General features: G+C 41.0%; 2 protein-coding genes across 2 annotated transcripts; both read right to left on the bottom strand.

Annotated features, from left to right (window-relative positions):
- Positions 1–4,781: 4,781 nt before the first annotated feature.
- On the bottom strand, positions 4,782–18,198 carry LOC139608057 (pterin-4-alpha-carbinolamine dehydratase 2-like). The gene is made up of 4 exons (XM_071461514.1): positions 18,007–18,198; positions 17,010–17,141; positions 6,320–6,400; positions 4,782–5,015 (listed from the first exon to the last, which is right to left on the bottom strand). Exons 1-4 carry the CDS (start codon positions 18,118–18,120, stop codon positions 4,920–4,922), a joined length of 423 nt encoding a protein of 140 aa, XP_071317615.1. The 5' UTR covers positions 18,121–18,198; the 3' UTR covers positions 4,782–4,919.
- Positions 18,199–18,577: 379 nt separating this feature from the next.
- On the bottom strand, positions 18,578–22,561 carry txndc15 (thioredoxin domain containing 15). The gene is made up of 6 exons (XM_071461511.1): positions 22,346–22,561; positions 20,811–21,124; positions 20,062–20,208; positions 19,604–19,767; positions 19,045–19,175; positions 18,578–18,952 (listed from the first exon to the last, which is right to left on the bottom strand). Exons 1-6 carry the CDS (start codon positions 22,455–22,457, stop codon positions 18,756–18,758), a joined length of 1,065 nt encoding a protein of 354 aa, XP_071317612.1. The 5' UTR covers positions 22,458–22,561; the 3' UTR covers positions 18,578–18,755.
- Positions 22,562–23,047: the final 486 nt, after the last annotated feature.

Raw genomic sequence — 23,047 nt, 5'->3', positions numbered from 1 at the left:
CTGGGGGTAGATGTAAAGAATTCTGGGAAGTGTAGGAAATCAAAACTTAAAGTGGGCTGGGCAAGACAGAAAGTGGCTGTACTATACATCTTATTGATCGTCTAAAACCGATACAGCATATGGTCAAAGGTAGTGTCGACATGGGAACATTACATCCATATGAGATTGTTGGACATGTCATTCCCCCCCTTCTGAGAAGACACTGGTGTTGGGTGATAAGTGATTGGCTCAAAGTCAGTATAACAATTCTCCCCAATAGGTGCTGGATGGGGGTCAGGCCTGTGTGGTCTTTCACAGAAAACTGAGAAAAACATTTCTTTATGTACCTGGCTTTGTGCAAGGGGACATTCTCAACCTGTTGCCACAAAGGTAGGAGCACAATATTGTCTTAAATATAATCGTGTGCTAATTTATTATAACAATTTCAACACACAAATTAAATTAGAATATATGTAGCATGTTTATATGTGAATGTCGTGGATTCTCATTGCATTTGATTCAGACATTAATTTCCCTCTCAGTATGAAATGTAATATTGATCTCTTGCCTTTTCCATTAGCGCCATCATCAGGTCAAAATTTTACTTTGGACAACTTATGACCAAATACCTGCAGAACTAATGACATACACAGATGGTGCCCATTTTGAACATGTCACCTGTTAAAGGAGCTATTTTAACAGTTGTTTGTCCAGCAGTCTTGGACGCCCTCCGAGCAGTGCCACTTCCTCAGAGCAGGCGGGATGCTACAGTGACTCTGTATTGGAAAATGACGAGACAGGCTGACCAAGCCGGAGCTAGCTGGTCATCATGCTAACTTTAGTAGAGGAAAAGAAGTGATAGAAATTGAAGCAACACAAGAGGGATGATTTCCGCAGCTGCAGACACCTCTTGGCGAGTAAAGGGATGATGTTTGATGCTGAATTCGCAACATTTCTTCTAGACTGTGTGTTAACGCTAACGTTGGCTATGTAGCAATGGCAAAACTTACTAATAGCTCCTTTAAGCATGTTAGTTGATAGCACTTAGCAGCCTAGCAAAGGCAAACTCTTAGTCTTATTAACAATGTATATAGACTTAAATTGTTAGAATGGTTCCTTCCTAAAATGCATCATTAGGAAGCTACAAACAGGGTTCTTCTCAGCTCATTAAAAGCTGACTTTTTGGAGATATACGTTTTTCAACAACTGTAACTGGTTTTTGTATTGGGAAGCTTCTCTGTTGCTGATACATTACCTCACTCAGGAATCAACATGACATCCATTACTGAGATCCCTCATATCCCAGGGAAAATGTGTTTTCCTTTTAACAAAAAAAGTAGTACAACTGACAACTTGTCTTTTAAATGGAAGAAGACAGCGTGAAACTGCCATTTATCACCAAAACAGACAACAATATGTTTCTGTTCTCACAGATGAGAGCAGTCAGTGATCATCCAGTAGTTACTGCTGAACCACATGGGAAATGTAGAAACGGGGTGTATTTGATCAAATAACAAATGCCATACAAATGTCTCTGCAAATGTTAAGCTTCTGCTTGCTTCTTGGCATCAAGTACACATTGTGATTACTATCAGCGGTGTGTCTGCAGCGAATCCCACAGCAGACGAGCCAACATGCTAAACACTGGCCTGTGTTCTCCCCCTGGAGACTCCAAAAGTAGACTTAAGTCAAGATTGACTCTATGACATTGTTATCTTTATTTGGCAGTGTCATGTTGCAACTACCGGTCCCCCAACCCCATCCTCACATGGCCAGGGAGTGAAACTGTGATTCACACACTCCAGGAGAAATATGGGCTGTATCACACACAGCAGCTATTTGGAAAAGACCCAGAAAGCCTCTCTCCTGCTTGTGGTTTCTTCTCTCGCTAAGTGATGAAGGTCCCACTCCATGTCCCTCTTTTCCCTTCTGTTGCTCTCAGGGGCACTAGACATTTATGCTGGGGAGAATTATTATTTTTCCATCTCAAGGTCTACACAAAAAAGGAAAAAGACATCCCCACCTGCCCTTTCCTACTCATCTATTCTTGACGCTATTCTTGTCCACTCTTTTCTCTCAGTTTGTCACTCCTCTTATCCCCCCTCAGCTGCTCTCCCCACAGTCTCTGCTTCTCATTTCTTCCTCATTCCTGCCCCAGTCTGTCTGTCTTCCTCTGGTTCTCGTGTGTGTGTGTGTGCGTGTGTGTGTGTGTGCAGGCTGGACTGCTGGCGGTGCAGAATTAGAAGGTGAAGCTGAAAACGGATTAAGGAGCCAGAATCCAGGGAGTTCAGTAATGGGAGGGCTGGCTTAGCTGCCTGCTGCTTCTGGCCATCAGCTGAGGCCAATTATATGAAGGGGCCACATCTGGCCTGGTCTGGCCCAGCTTGGCCTTGAAGGAACAGCTGTCTGGTCACTTTAAAGTGCCCCTCCTCCTCATCCTCAGAAGACAGAGGGTGGCCCAGCAGTTGGTTAATTAGTTGATCGACAGAAATGAATTGATCAGCAACCATTTTGATAACTGTTTATGTCCTGTGTCAAGGAAAATTGCCAAACATTAATAGTTTCCAGGTTTTCAGGTGTGAGTGGATTAATATTTGGGAGGTTTAGACAAGACGAGGAATTTGAAGCCATCAGAGTGGGCTCTGAGAAATTTTGATTTTATGTACATGGTGTGAAGGCCCATTATCCAAGACCAAGTCCCTGTAGGGGACAATGAAGTTTTTAATTTATTCATAAACAGTGATTATTATTAGTAACGCACTGCAGTAATGTGATTACTTTTTTCAGTAATGAGTAATGTAAGGGATTACAATTTGACATTGATTAACTGCAGTCCAAGTCCAAAAGATGATGGAGCATGAGTTTCTTTCTTTCCTATCCTATTAAGCTTGAACCCCACAGATTTATGTGAATGCAGCCGGTCTATAGCCAATATGATTCTACAGATTTGTGCTGCTGCAAGTGAAGGTGTTAAATGCTGGTTATGTCCACCTCAGACATTACAAATAAGATGCACAGTGACTTTCAGACAGAGGCAAGGTAGTTTTTATCAGGAACACTGAAAAGACTTGAAATGTCTTGTACTGCTTCCAGCCTTGCAGATGTGTTCCTGTACAAAAAGCCGTTTGAGGGGTGGCTGCGTGGGTCAGTGTTGTGCAGTTTAATACATAACAGATGCAACAGTTGTCTAATTTTGGTCAGAATGTGAATATAGAGACCAATGAACAGGGGTTAAGTGCTCACAAGTCATCTTTGCAACATGATATATAGGCTAATTTTGGCCATGTGATTTAATGTGACCAATATGTGTGTGTGGGCTTGGATGGCTTTCACTGTAAAGGCAAAACAACATTTTTTTTTCCCCTCACAATTCTTCACTCAATTATTTGTGGCACCTTACTCTTTCTGGCCTCTTACAATCATCAGAGCGAAGATGCCTCTGTTTTATGACTATGGCTGCTCTAATTGCTGTTTCCTGCAAGCGTGCTCCTAGTTGTGGTGGAGGCACCTCTAGTCCTTAATGCAGCCATCACAAATCCCAGTGGACACTCCAACCACCATCTCGTTTTTAACCCTGTGCATTAGTTAGAAAAGGCACTGATTGTTGTTTGCAGTTATGCCACTCATTTCATTTGTTGTTGTTAAAGGGAAATAATCCCCAACAAGTTAAATTACATTATTGGTGAGGAGCACATCAGCCCGTCAGCCCTACCATAGACAGGACTGGAGTTATCTTACACTTGCTTTATCCCTACCACATACTGCAGTGTTAGGGATTAATGAAGATGAAGCTGTGCTCAAGGTAATACAGTTAAAGGAATAGTTTGACATTTTTTCAAATAGTTACTCACTTTCCTGCCAAGACTTAGATGAGAAGACTGATACAATAACACCAGTCTTGTGTTTAGGTTTTCCTCCTGAATGGTGTTTTTCAATACCCCCTCCCCCACACAGCAAAGGTTGAGGCTCAGAAATAACTGTTTGGGGTCACATTAAATTAGGCAAACACACATATTGACAGGGAAACAGACTTTAGCGCAACGCCGGACCATTTCTTGGACTGGTGCAGTAACCTAGAGTCTCGCATGGTTGCCTGGCAACCTCTTCGTAAAAACAAGACTCCTGGATGTTGCTAAGCCAGGCCAAGAAGTAGTCTAGCACAAAACCTCCAGTAAAACTTTAACATGCTGTTTTTACACTTTGGTTTTTGTACAGATTAAACAGACGAGATATAATGTGTTTATTTGTGAGCTTTAGCTAAATTAAGATGATCGTCTGTTGGTCGTAGCTCCAGATTCCCCATGCAGACAGAGTGCATCATCACAGTTCTACTGATTTGGCTTTTATTTCACTCGCTTCTCCTTGCTGATCTCCTCCTGATGGCAATCCAGGCAGGAAAACACAGCAGCCCTATCTGACTCATCCCTCACCAAAACGTAAATCAAATAAATCCCCTTCCTACCGACTTTGACCCCTTCCTCATTTTGCTCCTCTCTCCGGGGCCAAAAAAAGAACATGTGGTCTGGTGGAGGACTGACAGGGGAAAATATCATCTGGATCATTGGCAGCTACCGGACAGAGAGCTGTCCCACTCGATTCTAAGTCCATGTGTGAAAATAAACACTGCTGAAAACAAGAAACCACACAGTGACACAAAAGTCTTCAAAAGTTCATATGTTAAGTCCATATTCAAGAGTCAGTGCAAGTGCAAGACTATATTATAAATCAATCACAGGGACAACACCGTTTCAAGTTTTATTCTTACAGAAAGAAGTAGAAGAAAATAAAAACATGACAACAGGTTATTTTCACAGATTTATTTGAGACAAAAGCAGGATATGGACATGGAGAAGAGAAAATACATTTTTTAGTTGGGACTGAATGGGAAATTAGAAAAACTGTAAATGCAAAATTAAACTTTCAGCTTAACAACAAAAATATTACATAGAAAGTGAAATTTTGTCGATAAACTTGGCCATTTTGATGTCCCGTTTTGACAGTCCTCCACAGTCATGTGTAGTCAATGTGATCTGGACCTGCGAGGACATGTACGATGTGATCACAGGTCAAGCAGGAAGAAGGATAATTAATACACTATAACTGACCTCAGCTCTGTACACACAGCCAAGGGATTGATATTTATCTCCTCATCTCAATTTTGGAAAGAAAGCAAATGCACCTATTTCTCAAAATACAGAACCACTGTAATTAAATATGTCTTTATCCATATAAAGTGAAATACACTCAGTTGCCAGTTTATTAGGAACACCTAGCTAAACTATAGTTTCAAACAACAGTCCTGCAGTAAACCCTGTCTTCATGAAGATTATAATGTTCAGTTTTGTTGATTCTGGTGGTCTTTTGGTGGCTACAGTTTGTGGTGCTGTGTAGGTATATCTAATGAACTGGCAATTGCATGTGTATTGTTTTGTTATTTGGCAGGAAATGTGATAAATTTAGTCAACAATGCATTCAGAATTCAGAATGTTTTTGGCTCCACCCACTGAGCCTTGATTCAGCCAATGAGGTTGCTCTGTGGAGAGCAGGTCTAGGTCCGAATAAAATACTCATAAACTCACATTTTAATATTGACAGCCACAAAAACAGAACAGAGCATGAATGGATATTAATAGAACATTAGCAGGGGCTCAGTATACAGCATCTATTTTGTCGAGGCTGAACCTCAGTCATTGTGGGATTTATGTGTAAGTGTCTGGTGGAAAGTGCTGTGGGGCCCAGAGACCTGTAGCACCGTTCTACAGCCACTTTAATAAAGAGTGGATTAGGAGCAGCATTCCTCTCAGAGTGGCCCGGTCCACCACACAGTAACTCAGTGGCTACAGCCTAATGCTGAGAGATTTTCAGGGGCTGAGTTTGTCATATCAGCCATTACTTTATTTCTGAGGCAGAGAAAGTGAGAGTGTGTGTGAGTGTTGGGGTTGTGGGGGCTTCGTGGAGGGGAGGTAGAGATATTTGCAGAGCTTTTCACAAGAAAAACGATGGGATTACAGTGTGAAGCTACTGCGTTTTTCTGCTTTTTTTTTTTTTTGTTGCTCTGACTAATGAAGTGTATTTCAGGCTTTGAGTGGAGAGCTCTCCAGAACCAGTGAGGATTGTTTGACATGAAAAAATCTGACTTTATCCAGGGTTGATTGATCTCAGTGTGTCTGTAATTTGTTATAAACCAACCATAGCATTGTAAATATGGCAGTCACTCAGACAAGTAGCCATGATAACACTGTTTGATTCTGCAAGCTGCGATTTCTGTAATGGATACCAAACAAACCTCAATAATTATTACAAAGTGCAATTTGAACCATAATGTGGACACAGTAATTACCTTATTATAAACATTGAACCATTCTGGGTGATGGTTCATCTTCTCTGCCTGCAGAGCCACCCGAGACATGAAGCCAAATGCCTGGTTAGGAAGAAACAATCAGCTGTCAATCAAAAACAATTCGGGAAGTGGATTTCTCTTCTAACAAAACCTGCAGCGCAAAGCTATTACCATAAAAAGACTTCTTCATGCATTTCTTTGTTTGCCCTCACTGATATAAGTGGGATGGGCAAAATATTGGAAACATCTCTCAGCATAATGCAATGCAGTTCAACATCACCATGAATGATGTGGTTGAATCAAAACCTCTATAAAGAAGCTTAAAAAAAAAAAACTGAACAGTGTAATTTTCTAAAAATTAAGATTTAGTCTCTTAGACTGCTTTAGTTTAAGTTAGGAGGACCTAACCTGGCACCATATACACTTTAAATTTAGACTATTTACATTTTCTTACCCATGTTTTATGTTAGAGTAATGAGACATGTCTTTAATTACCAGTGTTTTATTATATTTTCATTCATTATCTGCTCACACACTAGCATTATAGCTGTTGACAAATACATTAATAAGCACTTATAGATGTTTATAAATACATTATAATTGATGGCTTACCATTAATTAAAGGGTTATGTACGCTCAAAAGAGGTGTACAACAGATTTTATTTTCATTTTTTGAATGTGAGTGCATGATCGAGAGGAGAGGAGAGTTGCTCAGCTCTGTAGGTTATATAAATGAAAGTGATAAAAATGACATGAAAAAAAATGTAATTCATAAAAAACTGCCAAAAATACTTTATCATTTTATTAAAATATTGAATCAAAACATTTAATTTAATTTAATTTGACAAAATCTTCCTGAAAGAAAGTCTGGATCTTAAAAAAAAAATGCCACTGCACCCAAACATGTGTTGAAGCACTGATTTAACTTTTTCTATTTAGGTCTGAGTCAATAAACTGAGGCTGAAAAAAAGGAAAAACATGTAACAGTGGACACATAGAGCACAAGGAGCAATGCTGCCATCTGAGGCACAGGGAGGCACATGTAGAAAACCCTCATGAATGCATGTGTGCATACTTCCACATAAAGAGCATGCACACACTCAGAAACATACACACTCTTCATATTTCAAGTTGGGCATGTGTCTCTCTCCAATCACAGGCCATCCAGGGAGTGATTATGGTTATTCTAATTATCTACAAAGAGAAGAGTGAAATCCCTCGTCATGCCCACTGTGAGGAGAGGAAAAAAAAAAAAAAAAAAAAATCAGGTAGACCTATTTAAGAGCAATTTCCCACTGCAATCTCAATTAAGCCCCTAAATACTTCCTCCCTGCCTAATTAAATCAACTGAAACGCCATTGTTTACAGGCCAGGGCTACGGCCCCGTCCACCACCTGACATGACGAAACAGAATTACTCTCACAGAGGAAATTGCATTTAGCCTTTTTAGTGCGTTGTAACCAATTTCTGAGACGTCCTGTTCGGTGCCCGTGCAGCGCGACACGTGTAACACGATCGGCAGCTTGATCAAATTGGTTATCAAGGAAACCGTCTCCTGATCAATTTAAGTAATTGGCATATTCCTGCAACTTGACCCCACTGGCACCAATTTGGAGACTGAGGCGGTCTGCTTTTTCTCAGCTCTCATTGGCTCTAATGGAAATGGTTAAGCAGCCTGTCATGTCAGGTGTTGTCCAAACATGTCCTCTCTCTCTCTCTCTCTCTCTCTCCCTCTTTCTCCCTCGCAGGATGGAGCTCGGGCTAATCTACCACTGAGGAACATTGAGTGACAGGTAAAAGGATTCTGTGTGAACACTTAAGGGTTCATTCACATTGTTCCATTTCAATACTAGTGTCGTTTTTGGCTTCAGCAGGCAGCTGTTTTCAGGAAAAAGGCTCTAAAAAAAACCCCCACTGTACACTACCTGCTCAGCACCAAAGAGCAGACAGACACAGGTATTGACTGACCAGTGAACACGGTGGAGCATAGCTGAAGAGCCAGAAGTTTCCCGCCATGACTTGGTGGAAACAAACAACAGGAAGAATATCGAGAATAATGGATTTATATTCGCACACATCAGACTCCAAATAATCAACACTGTTGTTCCGTAACTGCTGGGTGTGTAATTAAGAAGGATTTTGGTTAGCAGTCCAAATGTTCTATGCTAATTTTGGGCCGTGCCCATGACTGTTAGAAGACAAGACTGCGTTTTACTCCAACAATTTTATAAATGAATCACTGGAGACAAATGGGCTCCCGGCCTTGATCAGCATGTGTGAAGAATGGGCGTACTTCCCCCTTTAATACAGGGAGGATCCCTCTTAACACTACGCGTCTGCCAAGTGGATCACACCACTCTGAAGCAAAATGATCACAATAACACAGTTGTATATTCACTGACATTATGATGGGTCTGTAACTGCAAACATCTGCATTCACATCTGTGTGATGCATTTCCACACATTTCCAAACTTGGCAGAGGACGGATCTCACAGTCTGGACCAATAATTGGTCACTTCACTTTAGTTTTAATTCAAGAAGTATATTTTTCTTCCAAAGCCAGCTCATGGTATGATGAAGCCCGCCAATGATAAAGGACAAATGGTGTATTAGTATCCAAATAAGAGTGTTTTTTATTTACATTTTAAATGAATTGAATTGACAGTGAACCAACTCCTACCAGAGCTCATGCTCATTATGCAAACTTCAAAGTGCCACACAATATGCGAGCTACACTGCATTTATCAAAAGAAGTGTCACACTTCCCAAAGAATTATGTCTCTATTGAGAACTTATTGATGTGCAAACGAACCACAGAGCAAACTGTAATGTGGAGGAGAAGGGAATGTGAAACAGAAGATGACGAGTTCAGTCTGCATGCAACATGAACCCTGAGAAAAGACTCCTCATGTCTCAAGAAGACAAAAATGAGAGGAGAAAAAGCACGGACAGCGGTAATCTCCCACTACAAATGAATTGGAGTTGAATGTCCAAAAACACCCGAAATCCTGAAAAGGCCTGAAAAATCGTGCCCTACATCAGCCTCCTCTCACAGGTGGGGGTCCCTCGAGGGCAGTAAGAAGAGTAGCAGGACACAATACTGGCGAAGTGGCAGTGCTACGCCTGTCTGTCACCTGTAGGTCATCTCTACGCCCACCACTTGGGCCAAACAAGAAAATAAAACCAAGGCTCAACCCTCAGCTGAGGTCTTGTGTCGACAGAGGTCAAGGACTTTCCTTCTCAAAGTGCTTTGTTTACCATGTTTGTATTGCATGGGCCACACTTCTTGAGTCAACAGGTCACCCAGCCAGTCGGCTATCCATCCTTTCAGCCAGCCAGACAGCCAGCCAGCCAGCCATTCTTTCCAACCGATCCAACAAGCTGTAGCTGTCAGAGTCAAATAATTTGACATGACATTATGCAGGCCCCCATCTCAAATAATCAGAAACACCCGAAGGTAGACCCCCACTATGCCCCTTTCCCCATGCAGCCGCTTTTGAGGAGTCATTTTGGTGCTATTACGGCATGATTGTCATACAACACTGGATGAGACAATTTGACGTCGGCGCAGAGTGGTGTTCTCTCTCTCATTGCGGCCGTGGGCTGGAATACAGGACTCAGTTTCAAACACATATGTCTGTTATTTACAGATCGGTTTTCCACTGCCGCACGGTCCAGGGGCTTAGAAACGCCTGCTGTGCCTTGCCAGGACTAAGTGCATGCAGATTGTGCCTACTCTTACTAGCCTCTGACTGACACACAAGCACACTGATGTTATGTACAAATGCAAACCTCCTCGGCGTACACACAAGTATGTGCCAACACACATACACACAAGTAGACAGGCCGGTCTCCTCCATTACACACCACCATGACTACCCGATGATTACCCTGCAAGCCCCATCATCACCCGCGTCAGCGTCAGCCCCCTGGAAAACCTTCACTCGTCCGCAGTGAAAGGCAAGAACGCTGTGAATTGCACAGTGGTGCTGGTGATGATGATGATGATGATGATGATGATGATGATGATGACCACACCTCTTATGTCTCATTTCTATTCATTCCCAAACAGCTCTTCACAAGCTGTCATGTGGCCGCACAAGGCTGCCTGCTAAGTTGACATGTAGCTTTACGCAAAATATCAAATGATTATGAAGCGAAGCTGCCAAGCGCTGAGGTTCTGTCATGTAGTAGAGAGAGCTCAGCCGGGCATGTGTAACATCAGAGGCATTAATCTTCTCAAATTAACCTAAAGTTGAGAAACCCAGAGAAGAGCTTCAATTTGATACTCTGTCAAAGGTGATAGGTGCTCTGCTATGCTGTGAATACTCATTAAATGACCAACATCGTGTGCAACAAATGTTCGCGCACGTCAGCTCCTATTTATATAAAGAGTGTCATGTAATGCTCAAGCATGGCGTTAAGGCCAACTTATGCAAACACCCTCATTAATTGGAGGGTAACCAGCAAAGGCTTAAAAAGACACTGGGCTCGTCAAAAGCCAGCAGACGTCAGGGCCATCTTAGCTTACTCAACGACTGATAGCCAGATTATCCAACCACCTCCGCTTGGGCGCCACACCTCGCGGCTTCCCTCCAGCCATTTTCACAAGATGATATGAATGCAGGACGCCTCCAGTTCCCAGGCAAAGCTCCATTTTGGAGACAGAGGTGGGAACTGAACACCGCTGAGCCAGTTAACCGGCCTCTCGTTCACAGTAAGGAATATGGCGAGTATGGATACGTGTGTATATATTAGGTTTTAAAATTAGATTCAGGTGTGATTTTTGGCCAATTATTTCTTGTTTTGGAACAGTTTCAACAATTTCGAACATTTCTCCAACAAAATGTTATTTTTGTCATGGTGGAGAACTTGCTGAAACCGTTTATTTTCAACACCAAAACTGTCCACGGACTAAAATTCTTTGAGGGCTAGCAGTTCACCACACCCGTTCCATAGTAGAGAGAGCTTGGTAAACTCTGGGAACAACATACAAAACAATTTAACTGAACAATTAATTAAGTTAGAGCTCATTATTTCCATTACTATTTCCACTCTATCAAGTAGTTTAACAATGAATAATTTATTCAAAAGTATTAATTTTGTAATAATATTAGAAAAATACTAATCATGATATTTTTGGAGATGTAGCCAGACAATGTTTATTATTTTTTTAATAATAACTGACCAAGATGATAACAGATCATCATAATCCTCAGTATTTGTCCAACGACAAAAAATGACATCAACTGATTAAAATGTATAAAGAGAATACAACTGTAAATTGTTAGTGTATCATAGAAGAACTTATTACATATATACAGAGCACAACAAGCCGATATCAAGGAGGTGGCCAATGTCAGCAAAATAATTCATGCGCAAGGGTGTGTGTGTGTCTGTGTGTGTGTGTGTGTGTGTGTGTGTGTCTGTGTGTGTGTGTGTGAAACAGGAAGGAGGTTGGCTCTGAGAGTTTGGTTTACCCAAGGGCTCAGTTTTAGTTGTAGGACAACTTATTCAACACAAGCAGAGTAAGGCCCATAACGAGAGGCAGAGGCTTGACAGAGATTTGTTGGGGAGGGAGCCCCTGACTGAATATAAAAAGGGGGATCAGCCCCTGAGAAGGGAGCGAAGGGAGCAAAGGGAGCTGTCTGAACACAGCACCACTCTCCTCAGAGATCACAGCAGTTGCTTCAAGTCTCAAAATTGGAACTTAAGTCCAGAAGCTGTGTAGAGGCGGCGGCTTTTTCCGGTGCTTGTAATGTGGTTATTGTCTGTGGTGAACCGCAACTTTGGTGTGTTGTTTGTCTCAAGTTTGTGTCATCTTCTTTTTTTGTTTTTTTGCAGGAATATGACTGCGAATGGTGTGAATTTCAATTCAGTTGCTATTTGATTTATGCCTTAACTTATGTCAGCAAACATTTTGACACTGCAAAGCTTTTTAATGACCTCAAAGCAGTTTCTGAGGCAGCTGTGTGGAGTTTTACTGCATCATGGCACCAGTGTGCGACATTTTTGGGCTCATTTTGAGGTTGGATGTGGCCAACAAACATCCCTGTCCTTTAAATGTTTGGAGGCCTGACTGCTGACCGTTCAAAATTGAATTTCAATATACATTTCACTGTAAACAAGGACATGTGATGTCGCTGCAAGGTTATGAGAACATAAATACAGCAATGCAGCCCATACTAAGAAGAAATCATCAAATGAATAACGCAGATAAAAATAATAATATATGATATCATATTAGCGAAGTGTCCTGAGTTTTGTGAATCCCTGCACCCCTTTCACTTAAAACATCATCAATGAATGTCGATTTTCCCAGGAGTTAGTTGCTAAGTCAATCAAGCAGTCATTTAGTGTCAGGACATATAGTGTCAGGATATTGTGAAAAACCATCACAATTTTCTTGTCTTGAAGTCAAATTGGTTGTTTTGTCAGAACAACTAAAACCTAAATACCAAGTATTCAAATCACTGGTTGACATCCTCATCTTCCTGTTTAACACGTAAAAAAAATAGTCGATTACTTTCTGGACACAGACGTTTACCTGGTTAAAAGTTTCTGCTTCTGCGTTAAGGCTTGTTCACCTTGCAAGAGAGACTCAACACAACAACCGATCATTTTTCCATCCCAAACGTAGCTTTTGAGTGATTTTATTTGTGGGGAAAGAAGGAATGTCATTGTTGTCAACCTCAGCTAACATAACACAGCAGTTGAGCATGCACAGTTCACCTCTCCTATACAAACTGCGTCTTAAGGCTGCCCATTTCATTTGTGTCGCTTGAATGTTTCCACTTTATCCACTGAAATGTGAAGCAGATGGTCAACTGTAAACATACATAACATAAACCTTGATGCATAAACAAGATCAGTGCTTGCAACTTAAAAACATGCACAATTCCAACCAAAATGTACAGTATTAAAGACACACACACACACACTCACTCACTAACACACACACACAGATGTTTCCACATATGATTGCAGGGATTCTCACTGACCAAAGCGACTCCAGAGCGAGGATTTCATCTCTCAAACCCGATTAAATACGCTGGACTTGACGAGGAAAATAACTCACATTTACTTCTCAGACTGCTGCCACTAACAACGCACACTGTACCCACATGCCGCAGATAAATTACTGCGCCGGTAATAACAGCATCATAACACTTTCCACTTGCTGTAATCAAAGAAAAATAAACTCAAAAAAGCAAGTCCAGCTGTCATGTTCTTTTTAACTTCATTTGAAGCTATGAGTGGCTCTGTGCCCCAAGTATTCAGCTCCACTTCAGCAGACTGTCACTGTGGATTTACACAGTCATGGGTACAGCTCTACCACCCCCTAGAGACCACGGGAGGAAGTGTTTCAGCTCACAGAAAGGGGATTTGTTATTCTCATTATAAACTCTCAGGGATCTGATTTCCTCTAGCCCATCACTCGCAGATAAGTGGCGGATGGAAATCAGCCAGCATGTCGCTCCTCATCTCCATTCCCCTCTAGTAAAAGCCCTTTAAGAACAGCCATGAAAAACCAGCGAGGGAGTTTGTGAAAATGCATCACAGGATTGGGGGGTGGCTGGAGAGAGAATAAAAGACAGTGAAAAAGAAAGACAGAGAGACAGACGGAGAGAGTTGCCAACATCTAAAATTGGAACAACATGAGCTCATTCCCCAATAACATGGGGCACAGAGTGGGAATGAGAGACAGACAAAGACAGGGAGACAGAGATGGGGAGCGGAGGGTGGCAACGAGCAAGAAAGAGAAAGCAAAGCACATCTACCAGAAGGAATGATGGGGTTGTTAGTGGTTTGTGAACCAGATGAAACATTTTAACCAATTTGATTGTTTGTGAAAGAAATCATTCTGATCGAAACCCCAATTGCTGCCAACTGGCTGCCTGGCATGTCTCAGGGTAATGATGCCTGACGTGTCGGGGTAAGAGGAGAGGCTTTAGAGCCAGGAGGAGCAGATGGGGGAGGTCAGTGCTCGCTCCCTGACTTCAAACACAGGGAAGTGTAAAAACAGACTATTTCAGGGGCTAAAACAACTAACGACAGGATTAGAGGAAGTCCGCTAAGTGGCCTTGAGATGTTGCAGTTTACTTCGCCCCAATACAGGACTGAGGTAAAGAAGCGAGCTGCCTACCAGCGCTGTACCAAAAAACTTTTCTTTTACCCGCAGAAGAGTTAGAACTAGTGTCAACTGCCACTAAAGACACAATAACTATGATATCGCTGAGAGCGAGAGCTCCCAGTGATCCTGATTTGATAAACCCCAGCTGTCTCGTATAAACAGGCATAATAAATTAAACACTTATTAGTGTTTGCAGTACGTCTTGGGGGTAAGTCTATCACTCAGAAGATCCTGAAGAATGGACTCAACAACAAACACATACCACACATACACAACTGTGGGAACACCCACTCTGTGATAAAACAGTCTAATCTCAAGGTTCTCCTGCTGGTTTTTTCTGGGGCTTTCAATCGTATCACACAGCTTTATCAACTGGCTGTTTCATTGGGCCACCTATGGTCACATGACCAAACTGAGTACAAGGGTCACACTTACAACTGCAGAAGTTCCATTTGCTGAAGAAGGATGCAGGATACAGTCAAAAGCTCCAGAAAAAGTTAGTAAGTGAACTTTGACTTTCGAATATTTAAAAAAAAACAGTAGATATATTCTATTTTCTTAATTTCTTAATTTTCTTAATTCTGAATTTTCTTAATTTCAAAAACTTTTGCCAAATTCAGAATGTTGTTAAGACTCACAACATTACTCACAACATACAGTATAAATCAGCTAAAAACACACTTTTTAAGTGTATGTTATACATAACTGCACTTTTTCTTCCTTATCTATTCTTCTTCTTCTACTTCCATTGTTTTTCTAAATTTTTGTTTCTGGTTTAAATAATTCATGCACAGCATCCTTGTGTGGCTATTTTGTTATTAATAATATGCAAAGGATTCTCACAAATATTATAGCAAATGGGACAAATTACATGGAGGACAAGTCTAAACAACCTGAAGTGCCAATGTGACTGACATTATCTAAACTGTCCTGATGTGGTTCGGGCTGGGCAACCGACCAAAATGTGTCTGTAGAATACAGTAACAATTTGGCATTGAGTGTTTGTTTTAGATTCAAAGGATTGTTCAGTAACTCTCTGATTAAACATTTCCTCATATAAAGCATAACTTTGTTTGGTTCAAACTGCATTTTATTTGGGCAAAGTTCTTGATCAGCTGCTTGTGTTGAGACAACGTTGAATACTGATGCACTGATAGCTTTGGTGAAATGGGAGAATTTTTATATCATCGTCTGTGAAACAGGTAATTCAGTCAAATTAAAAGAGATTGTGATCAGGGTTTTTTTTTTTTTTTTTTTAAATGTCATGATGATTGAATCAATACATGGACACAAAGGAAAATGTGTCACGCGAGTACATTTTATAGTGTATATCACTACTCAGTTTTTGTTTGTGTGTAAATCATATTTTCAGTGTTTACATTTTGCATGTATAGTATGTAGTTTGTCTTTTCTTAGTTAACTGCAGACATTTGTATCGCAGCCAGTGATGTGACACAAAAATAAAACATTCATTCAAAAACCATGTTGACACTGCTCAAAGTAAGGGATTTAGAAATGTATATTTTTAGTACCGGTACTATAACTCAGGTACTCTGTTGGCACCATTATACTTTGTATTTGCAGTCATTTACATAAGCTCTACTTTAAATAAAAACTGCTTCACTCTCATGTTTAATAGCAAAATAAAGCTTCACATGCACTAACACTTCATTACAGCTTTCAATATCCCTGTTTTCAGTTTTTATGTGAGGTGCCCAGTGTGCTCTGTCTGAGTTACAATCTGATCATACATGTCCCATTGATCATAACAGTGAGGAGGAATAAATGATTCCCCCATAAACAACCTTTCAATAGTCATTAATGCTTCTCTTTGCAGGTAAGAACAAAAAAATCCAGCAACCAAAAGAACCCAGTAAAAGCAGAGAGGAACCTGCCCCCTGCTACACCTGCAACCAATCAGCATATAAACACATGAATTTGTGTGTTTCCGATGGTTAGCAAGCTGGCTGTGCGTCTGGTAGTCTGCGTCCAGATCCCCATCAAACAAACCCCCAGCCAGCACACAACAGCCCCCTGAAGACCACAGCGGATCACAGACACGGACAGATTTCAACCGCCACAAAAACTAAAAAAAAAAAAAAAAAAAAAAAATTGACAGAGTTTGATCGCAGACTCTACCAGCCGTCTGGAATAACAAACTACAAACAGTGAAGCAGATGTCAGCTGCCCGTGTGTGCATTCTTTCTTTCAGGAAAAAATTATATACACACTCTAACCAGCTGCACAGATTTTGTTATCCCAGAGAATAGTTAGAACTGATAATCTCAATAATTTGACATGTTCTTGAACATTGTGTATGCAAGGAACACAAATCAGACACACCCACACCTAGCCTACACGTGTCTGTCTATATAATGACTTTACTGACTTACCTTAATGTAATCTTAGCCTAAAATCCAAGTCTAAGCCCAAAACTAAACCAAATCAAGTGACAAAATAACCTCACTTCACAAAAGTGTCCATAACTCAGTGGTCTAACATTTACTCTGAAAAACAGAAGAAGTGCATGAACATAAATATATCTGCACACACACCTGATTAAAGGTTTTAAAGTGAAGCTCTTTGAAGATGGCATCACGGTCTTCCACCTCCATCCAGCCAGTGGCCCTGAGCTCCATCACCAGCTCCTCCCGGGCTGCAGGGGAGAGCCAGTGAGAGTCCGACGACTGGGGACGATCACACCCAACAAGTACATTGTGCATCAGTTAGTTGTTTCATCATAGTCATTACACTGGTATAAGAACTTTTTCTGTCTTCATTTGTATTAATTGCAAACACAGTCTTTTGTATATGTTTCCACTGCAAAACTGGGAATTCATTAACATCATCACATCTCTACAACTTAACATCTTAACTGACAAACCACATTATTGTCAGTGGTTCTTGGTGTTTCTTGGTTCCCTGGTGTCATTAGCACTGTGTCCGCCGGGTGGCATCCTAGCACCAGAAATGAGCACTGACGGTGGCCTAATAATGAAGCAAGCGAGCAAAACCAACACAGACGTTATGTTCATATTTACCTGTATAACTACTGAGTGTGAAATCTCCATGTGTTCACTTAAAAAAAAACAAAAAAAAAAAAACACGGCGAACTTGTTCTAAACCAGTTTAATTTTAGCAATTAATTAATTGAATTTCACAATTGAGTTGTTATAAACCGCTCTTCACCTCGGCACCTTTAAATTTCAAGTTAATACTGTCCGATGAGTTATATCCATCAAACTACTTGCGATGAACTAAAGTATATTTACAGTGCAAATGAAATATGCCACGAATTATGCTAAATGCGCCTAACAAATAGCAGCCACACATGGAAACCTTTAAATAGGAGTTTTTTCGAATGGAGTCTGGCTGGTGATTGACTCCGTGCGACAAAGACCGGAGCGGGTTCCTCGGCGCCCTTAACTTTGTAAGGCGCTTGGCTTTACACATTACACCCACACCTGCGGGACCCCAGCGCCGTGTGCAGTGCGTAGACAGGATGCTTATAAATGCTAACGCTGAAAGGCTGACTGTCACTGCAGCACTCACCATTTTAGACGAGTTGTTCCTGGAGAGCGGAGGCAGCGGCAGACTGCTCAGCCTGTACAGATGGCTGCAGGGCCATGAGCCGCCCGACCTGAGGCTAAACATTAACCCAAACATAACCAGCGCTTTGTCTGCTGTCCTGTTACACTGTCACCTCTTCTGCTCCCTGCTTGTCCTCTCACACTTCACCATAGCTGTTCAGCTTACTGCCTGATTAAAATCCCAAATAATGCATGGGAGTCTGGTTATGCCAAAGTTATTTTTCATACAGTGATACAGTTGGTCTTGCAAACCAGGTCGTCTAGTCAGTGATCATGAATACATTCAAACAAAATCAATTATAATTTGAGGATTAACGCATATATTCCTACTGAAAATATAATACAACACCATTTATGAAAGCTTTAAAGGTGGATACATTCTTGTGTTGGAATGAAATTAGTGTAAACTCCACTACAGCTTTTGGTTTCTGTGATCCCCTCCTACCTCACCTTAATAAAATTACAGTTACTGTACTTTGTACTTTGCACTTAAGGATTGTAGCTGAAAATGTACACTGAAAACAAACGCAAGCTCATAGTTTTGACTTCTGTAATGCAACCCACCAGAAAGTCATTATATTCTTTATTATAAATCACAATGGCTCAAATAATGAATTCTGTCCATCAAACACTTGAAATATAAGCAAATTAGCAACAGTTATCAAATAATGTTTACATCTATGGATTTGCGACGTGTTCATGGGTATGTTTTCAGTCCTGATGCTCATGCTCCTGTCCGGGTATGAGCCAGCGGATGCTGTCTGTCCGCAGGATGGCGTACATAGTGAAGCCCATGATGAAGAGGATGGAGAAAACCAGCAGCCAGTCAATGCTCTTCACCGGGACGCTGGGGAGGGGGCCCAGGCGGTCTTCATCTGTCACATTTCTGTCAAGGCCAGCTTCAAACCCTGAAACAGATCAAGTTTCTTAGGGGAATACAGCATGCTTATTAAACAAGGTTGGAATATACAGATTTGAACCGTTTCCACTCTGTTTGTACCTGTCTGGTTAGCAATGAAGGAGGTGAGCGTCTCCAGCGTTCTGTCCGTGTGGTTGAAACGAGCCATGGGTTTGGCCCCCTGAAACAGAAGGATGTTGGGCACTGCCACGGTCCCGAACCTCGTGGAGAGGCTGGTGGAAAATAAGGAGCCGGTCAAGACACAAGAATGACAATAATAATTCAGTTTTGAAATTTTCACCAGAGCTGCTCATCTGCTCTTGGGTTGGGAACCACTGGTCTCAGGGTATAGAGAGTTTTTGGTTTATACAAAGTTGCTTTAAATAGGATTTTTTTTAATGCCCAAAAAACACAAAAAACATATTCTATGGTTTGTGCTTTTTCCAACATGCACTCAAACATACATATTTTCAATTTTGAAATACCTTTTTGATAGATCCCTAATATAATTAACTAGTTTATGAGCTGCTATTGAAAATGTGAGTTAGACTAACTACCTTGAGCTACAGAAAACAAAGAGTAATTCAAATTAAAAATTCCTTAATGACCCTTTAAAGTGGACTTTCACAGGTAGAGGCTGACACATTTTAAAACCATTCACCTGCTGTGTTGAGAGGCATCAAGTGCCAGGAAGTGCATGCTGGGAAAGACTCGCGGCAGGGCATTGAAATGCGGTGCCAGGCTGGCTGAGAACTGGCACCAGGCGGTGAAGAACAGCACCACAGAGCACTCTGTGCTGTTAGCATTCAGGAACTCCATCAGGTCCTGAGAGAAATGAAGAGGAGAGGAGGTGAATGTATTTTAAAATACAACACTACTGTCTTAGGTCTATTAGAATGAAACAAAAGGGTTTACACAACAATACAGAACTGGATTTGTAACTTCTTCATTAGGCTACTAATATCATGAATGTATGATTAGGGAAATTAGGGCAAATATTAAAAATGTGTTCAGCACTAAGTTGTCTTATAAGTAAGAAATTAAGTTTGTTAAATTCAGATGCATCATGTTTGTCAAATAGTTTCTCAACTAGTGAGCCTCAGGGGGCGGCATGAATACCTGTGAAGCGTTGAGGACATGCACAGTGAAACTGTCCATTCCTGTGATGTTCCTCTTATCACAGTTCACCTTGTACGTCTTGGCAGTTTCTGTGGTGTTCTGCTCCTCAGTTGGCGTGACGTCTGCACGCACTATGTCAAGAGTGACCTGGAGGTAAACACCCAAAGGAGAAGTCAACTGCTAGGTACGAGCTCTTCATTGTTTCTTGTACCTGATCTTAACTGAGGCCTGCAGAACTTGTGTTCAGAATGACATGAAAATATAAAATAAACTAAAACAAAGCTTAAAGGGATACACCGCCAATTTTACTCATGATAATCAGTATACTTGTCTGTTATCCGATGAATCTCTTAGCGAGTACCCCAAAGTTAAAAGAGTAATTCACTGATTTAGGGTCCCAACATTGAGCCTAAGAAATACTGATCTCGGTGATTTACAAGAGTATGTATTTACTGTTACCAACTATTTTGCCATCTATTCACAAACATCTGCTGCCCGTGTGGCATTTAATTTTACTGATATTCTTAACAATCAGGTTGTCCTGTTTGCTTCTTCATCTTGTCACAAGAGGTAGCAGCAACAAATATTCTCTGGCCATTTTTTCTGATTAATTTTATGATTATTCTTTTTAGGGAGAGACAGGAAACTTCACACAACAGTTGCTTATCCTTGCACACACTTCTCTTCAGGCTGCAATTTGCAACAACTCCTATTCACATTTCCTCCTCGTACTGCTTCTAGTCACCAACCTGCTGCGACAGTTCAGCGCTCGTCTCCTCCAGCAGCGCTCCTTCAGCAGCCAGAACAGGTGAACTGCACTGGGCACTGTTCTCGTCACAAGGCGGGGAGAAGCCTGACTGAAAGTCTTTCACATTTTTAGGGAAGAGGGACTCGATGTCAGATGGATGGATGGGGGTTTCAGTGCCCATTACAGCATCTGCAATCTCAGCTGTCTTGAACTGCCTCTTCGGCAGAGATTCCACGTCTTCTGATTCAACAAACTTGGGGCTGTTCTCCAAGTCAGAAACTGCATCATCTGGCAGTATGAGCGACTCATCATTCTCTGAAATCATAATACATGCTGAGTTTAGTATATATGACATTTCTCTTGTAGCTGTCCTTCCTGTCTGCCTTCTGATAGAGAAGACACATTGCTAAAGAGGTTCTCTGAAGGGAAACTTGGGGCTGTACATTTAGTAGCCTCTTACTAAGGTACCTACCTAAACTAAATTATGGCTGTGACTCATGATTAGTTTCATTGTCAGTTCATTTTATGATTATTTGCTTGATTAATAAATTAGTTGTTTGAAATGCCATAAAATTGCAAAAAATTCCCATCACACTTCAAAGGTAATACTTCAAATGTCTCATTTTTTTCAATCAACTGTGTAAAACCCAAAGATATCCAGTTTACAGTAACAGAGAAAAACTGAAAATCCTCACAGTGGAGGCCTGGGAACAACACTCAGGATCAGGCAGAGATAGCTGCCTCCTCTCCCGTTTAAGTCAACATCAAGTTGAGCATCACAGGATAGGACTGCTTAAGGTTAGAGATGAGGTTAGATTCGGGTGAAGATTAGAGAAAACACACTTCACTTCATCCAGATTTGGCTCCCAAGTGGTGGAATCTAACACCAACCACAGCAACAAGTTGATTTTTGGCATTTATGCTCGAAAAATTACCTAAAAGATTAATCGATTATCAAAATAGTTGCAGATTCTTTTTCAGTTGATCGACAAATCGATTAATGTAAACTAATAGTGTCAGCTCTAAAACTAATACAGTCTAGTTCAACAGCCCCATAATAAATGCCACCTTGTCCAGTATTTACTGGTCTAAAGAGTGTGTTAATTCAACTTTAGAGACATTCTTAAATTTTACAAACAAATTTTGACAGGCCAAAAACAAAAAACTAAATACTTTTCCAATTCCTCGAACTAATTTATCTCTCTTCCTTACAAGTGCTTTTTAAATTTAATTTTAATGTTATTTGTCGTGAATTTGATCGACCAAAATCTCGCTTCCATTTACAAGGATAATATGTATAAACCTTTATTAGCAGTGTACATCTCTAATTTCAGCTAGTTTGGGGTGATGAACAAAGTACGACATTTAACACCATAAAACGACCACTTTGATCTTTTCAAAACGTGAACATCAAACTGAGAGTTTGTCGTTCAAGCCTTTTGACATAAACAATTATCATGTTAACATGAACTGCTGACTGTCAGTTCGCAGTGTTTAGCTAGCAGTGTAGCTAACAAGCTGCTGTCAGTCTCTTACCTTGTGCTGTCACGGACGAAGACCTCAAAACACCAGAATGATGCAACGCAGATAATAAAACATACAAGATGTACAACTTCTTCACTATCTCCGCCATATTTCTTAAATGCATCCAGTTCGACACAAATATGAACGGTTATCACGACATGTTGAAATGCGAGGTCATGTTGTTCGGCTCATAGGAACCATTCTTTCGAGGTGTAGCGGAAGAAAATAAATGTTACACCCCCCAGTTTCCGGCCTTAAAACTGGGAGACTAGAGGAACTGGAATCTGAATGTACTTTATGTTGCAAACAATAAATTGATGTTACGGTTTTTTTGTTCATTTGTTTGTGTGTGTGTGTGTGTGTGTGAGTGTGTGTGTGTTATTAACTAGACCAAACATGCAGACGGGTGAGTTATACATATTAGTTATGAGTAGTTATAAAATAGGCTTATTAGAAACTTACTGAGAGGAGAAATGCCTCTGTAAAAATATGGACTTAATATTTCTGTAATCTTTCAACACACACGGCCCCTCTCTCTAACTGCTCCTCTTTCTGATACAAACCATAGCCTGATAACCTCTCCCTCCTCCCCCCACACACACACACACACACACACACACACACACACACACACACACACACAGTCTATCCTTATTCCCTCCCCTTTCATAGTCCCACCTCTGTACAGATGGGTGTAAACACCATGCAGTGACG

Source organism: Trachinotus anak, unplaced genomic scaffold (assembly GCF_046630095.1).
Source record: "Trachinotus anak isolate AG129_WGS33_773 ecotype Australia unplaced genomic scaffold, CSIRO_AGI_Tana_v1 ptg000024l, whole genome shotgun sequence".
In the NCBI taxonomy this organism is placed as follows: Eukaryota; Metazoa; Chordata; class Actinopteri; order Carangiformes; family Carangidae; genus Trachinotus; species Trachinotus anak.
The sequence above is the reverse complement of the archived record's forward strand: the minus strand, read 5'-3'. Positions and strand labels throughout refer to the sequence as shown.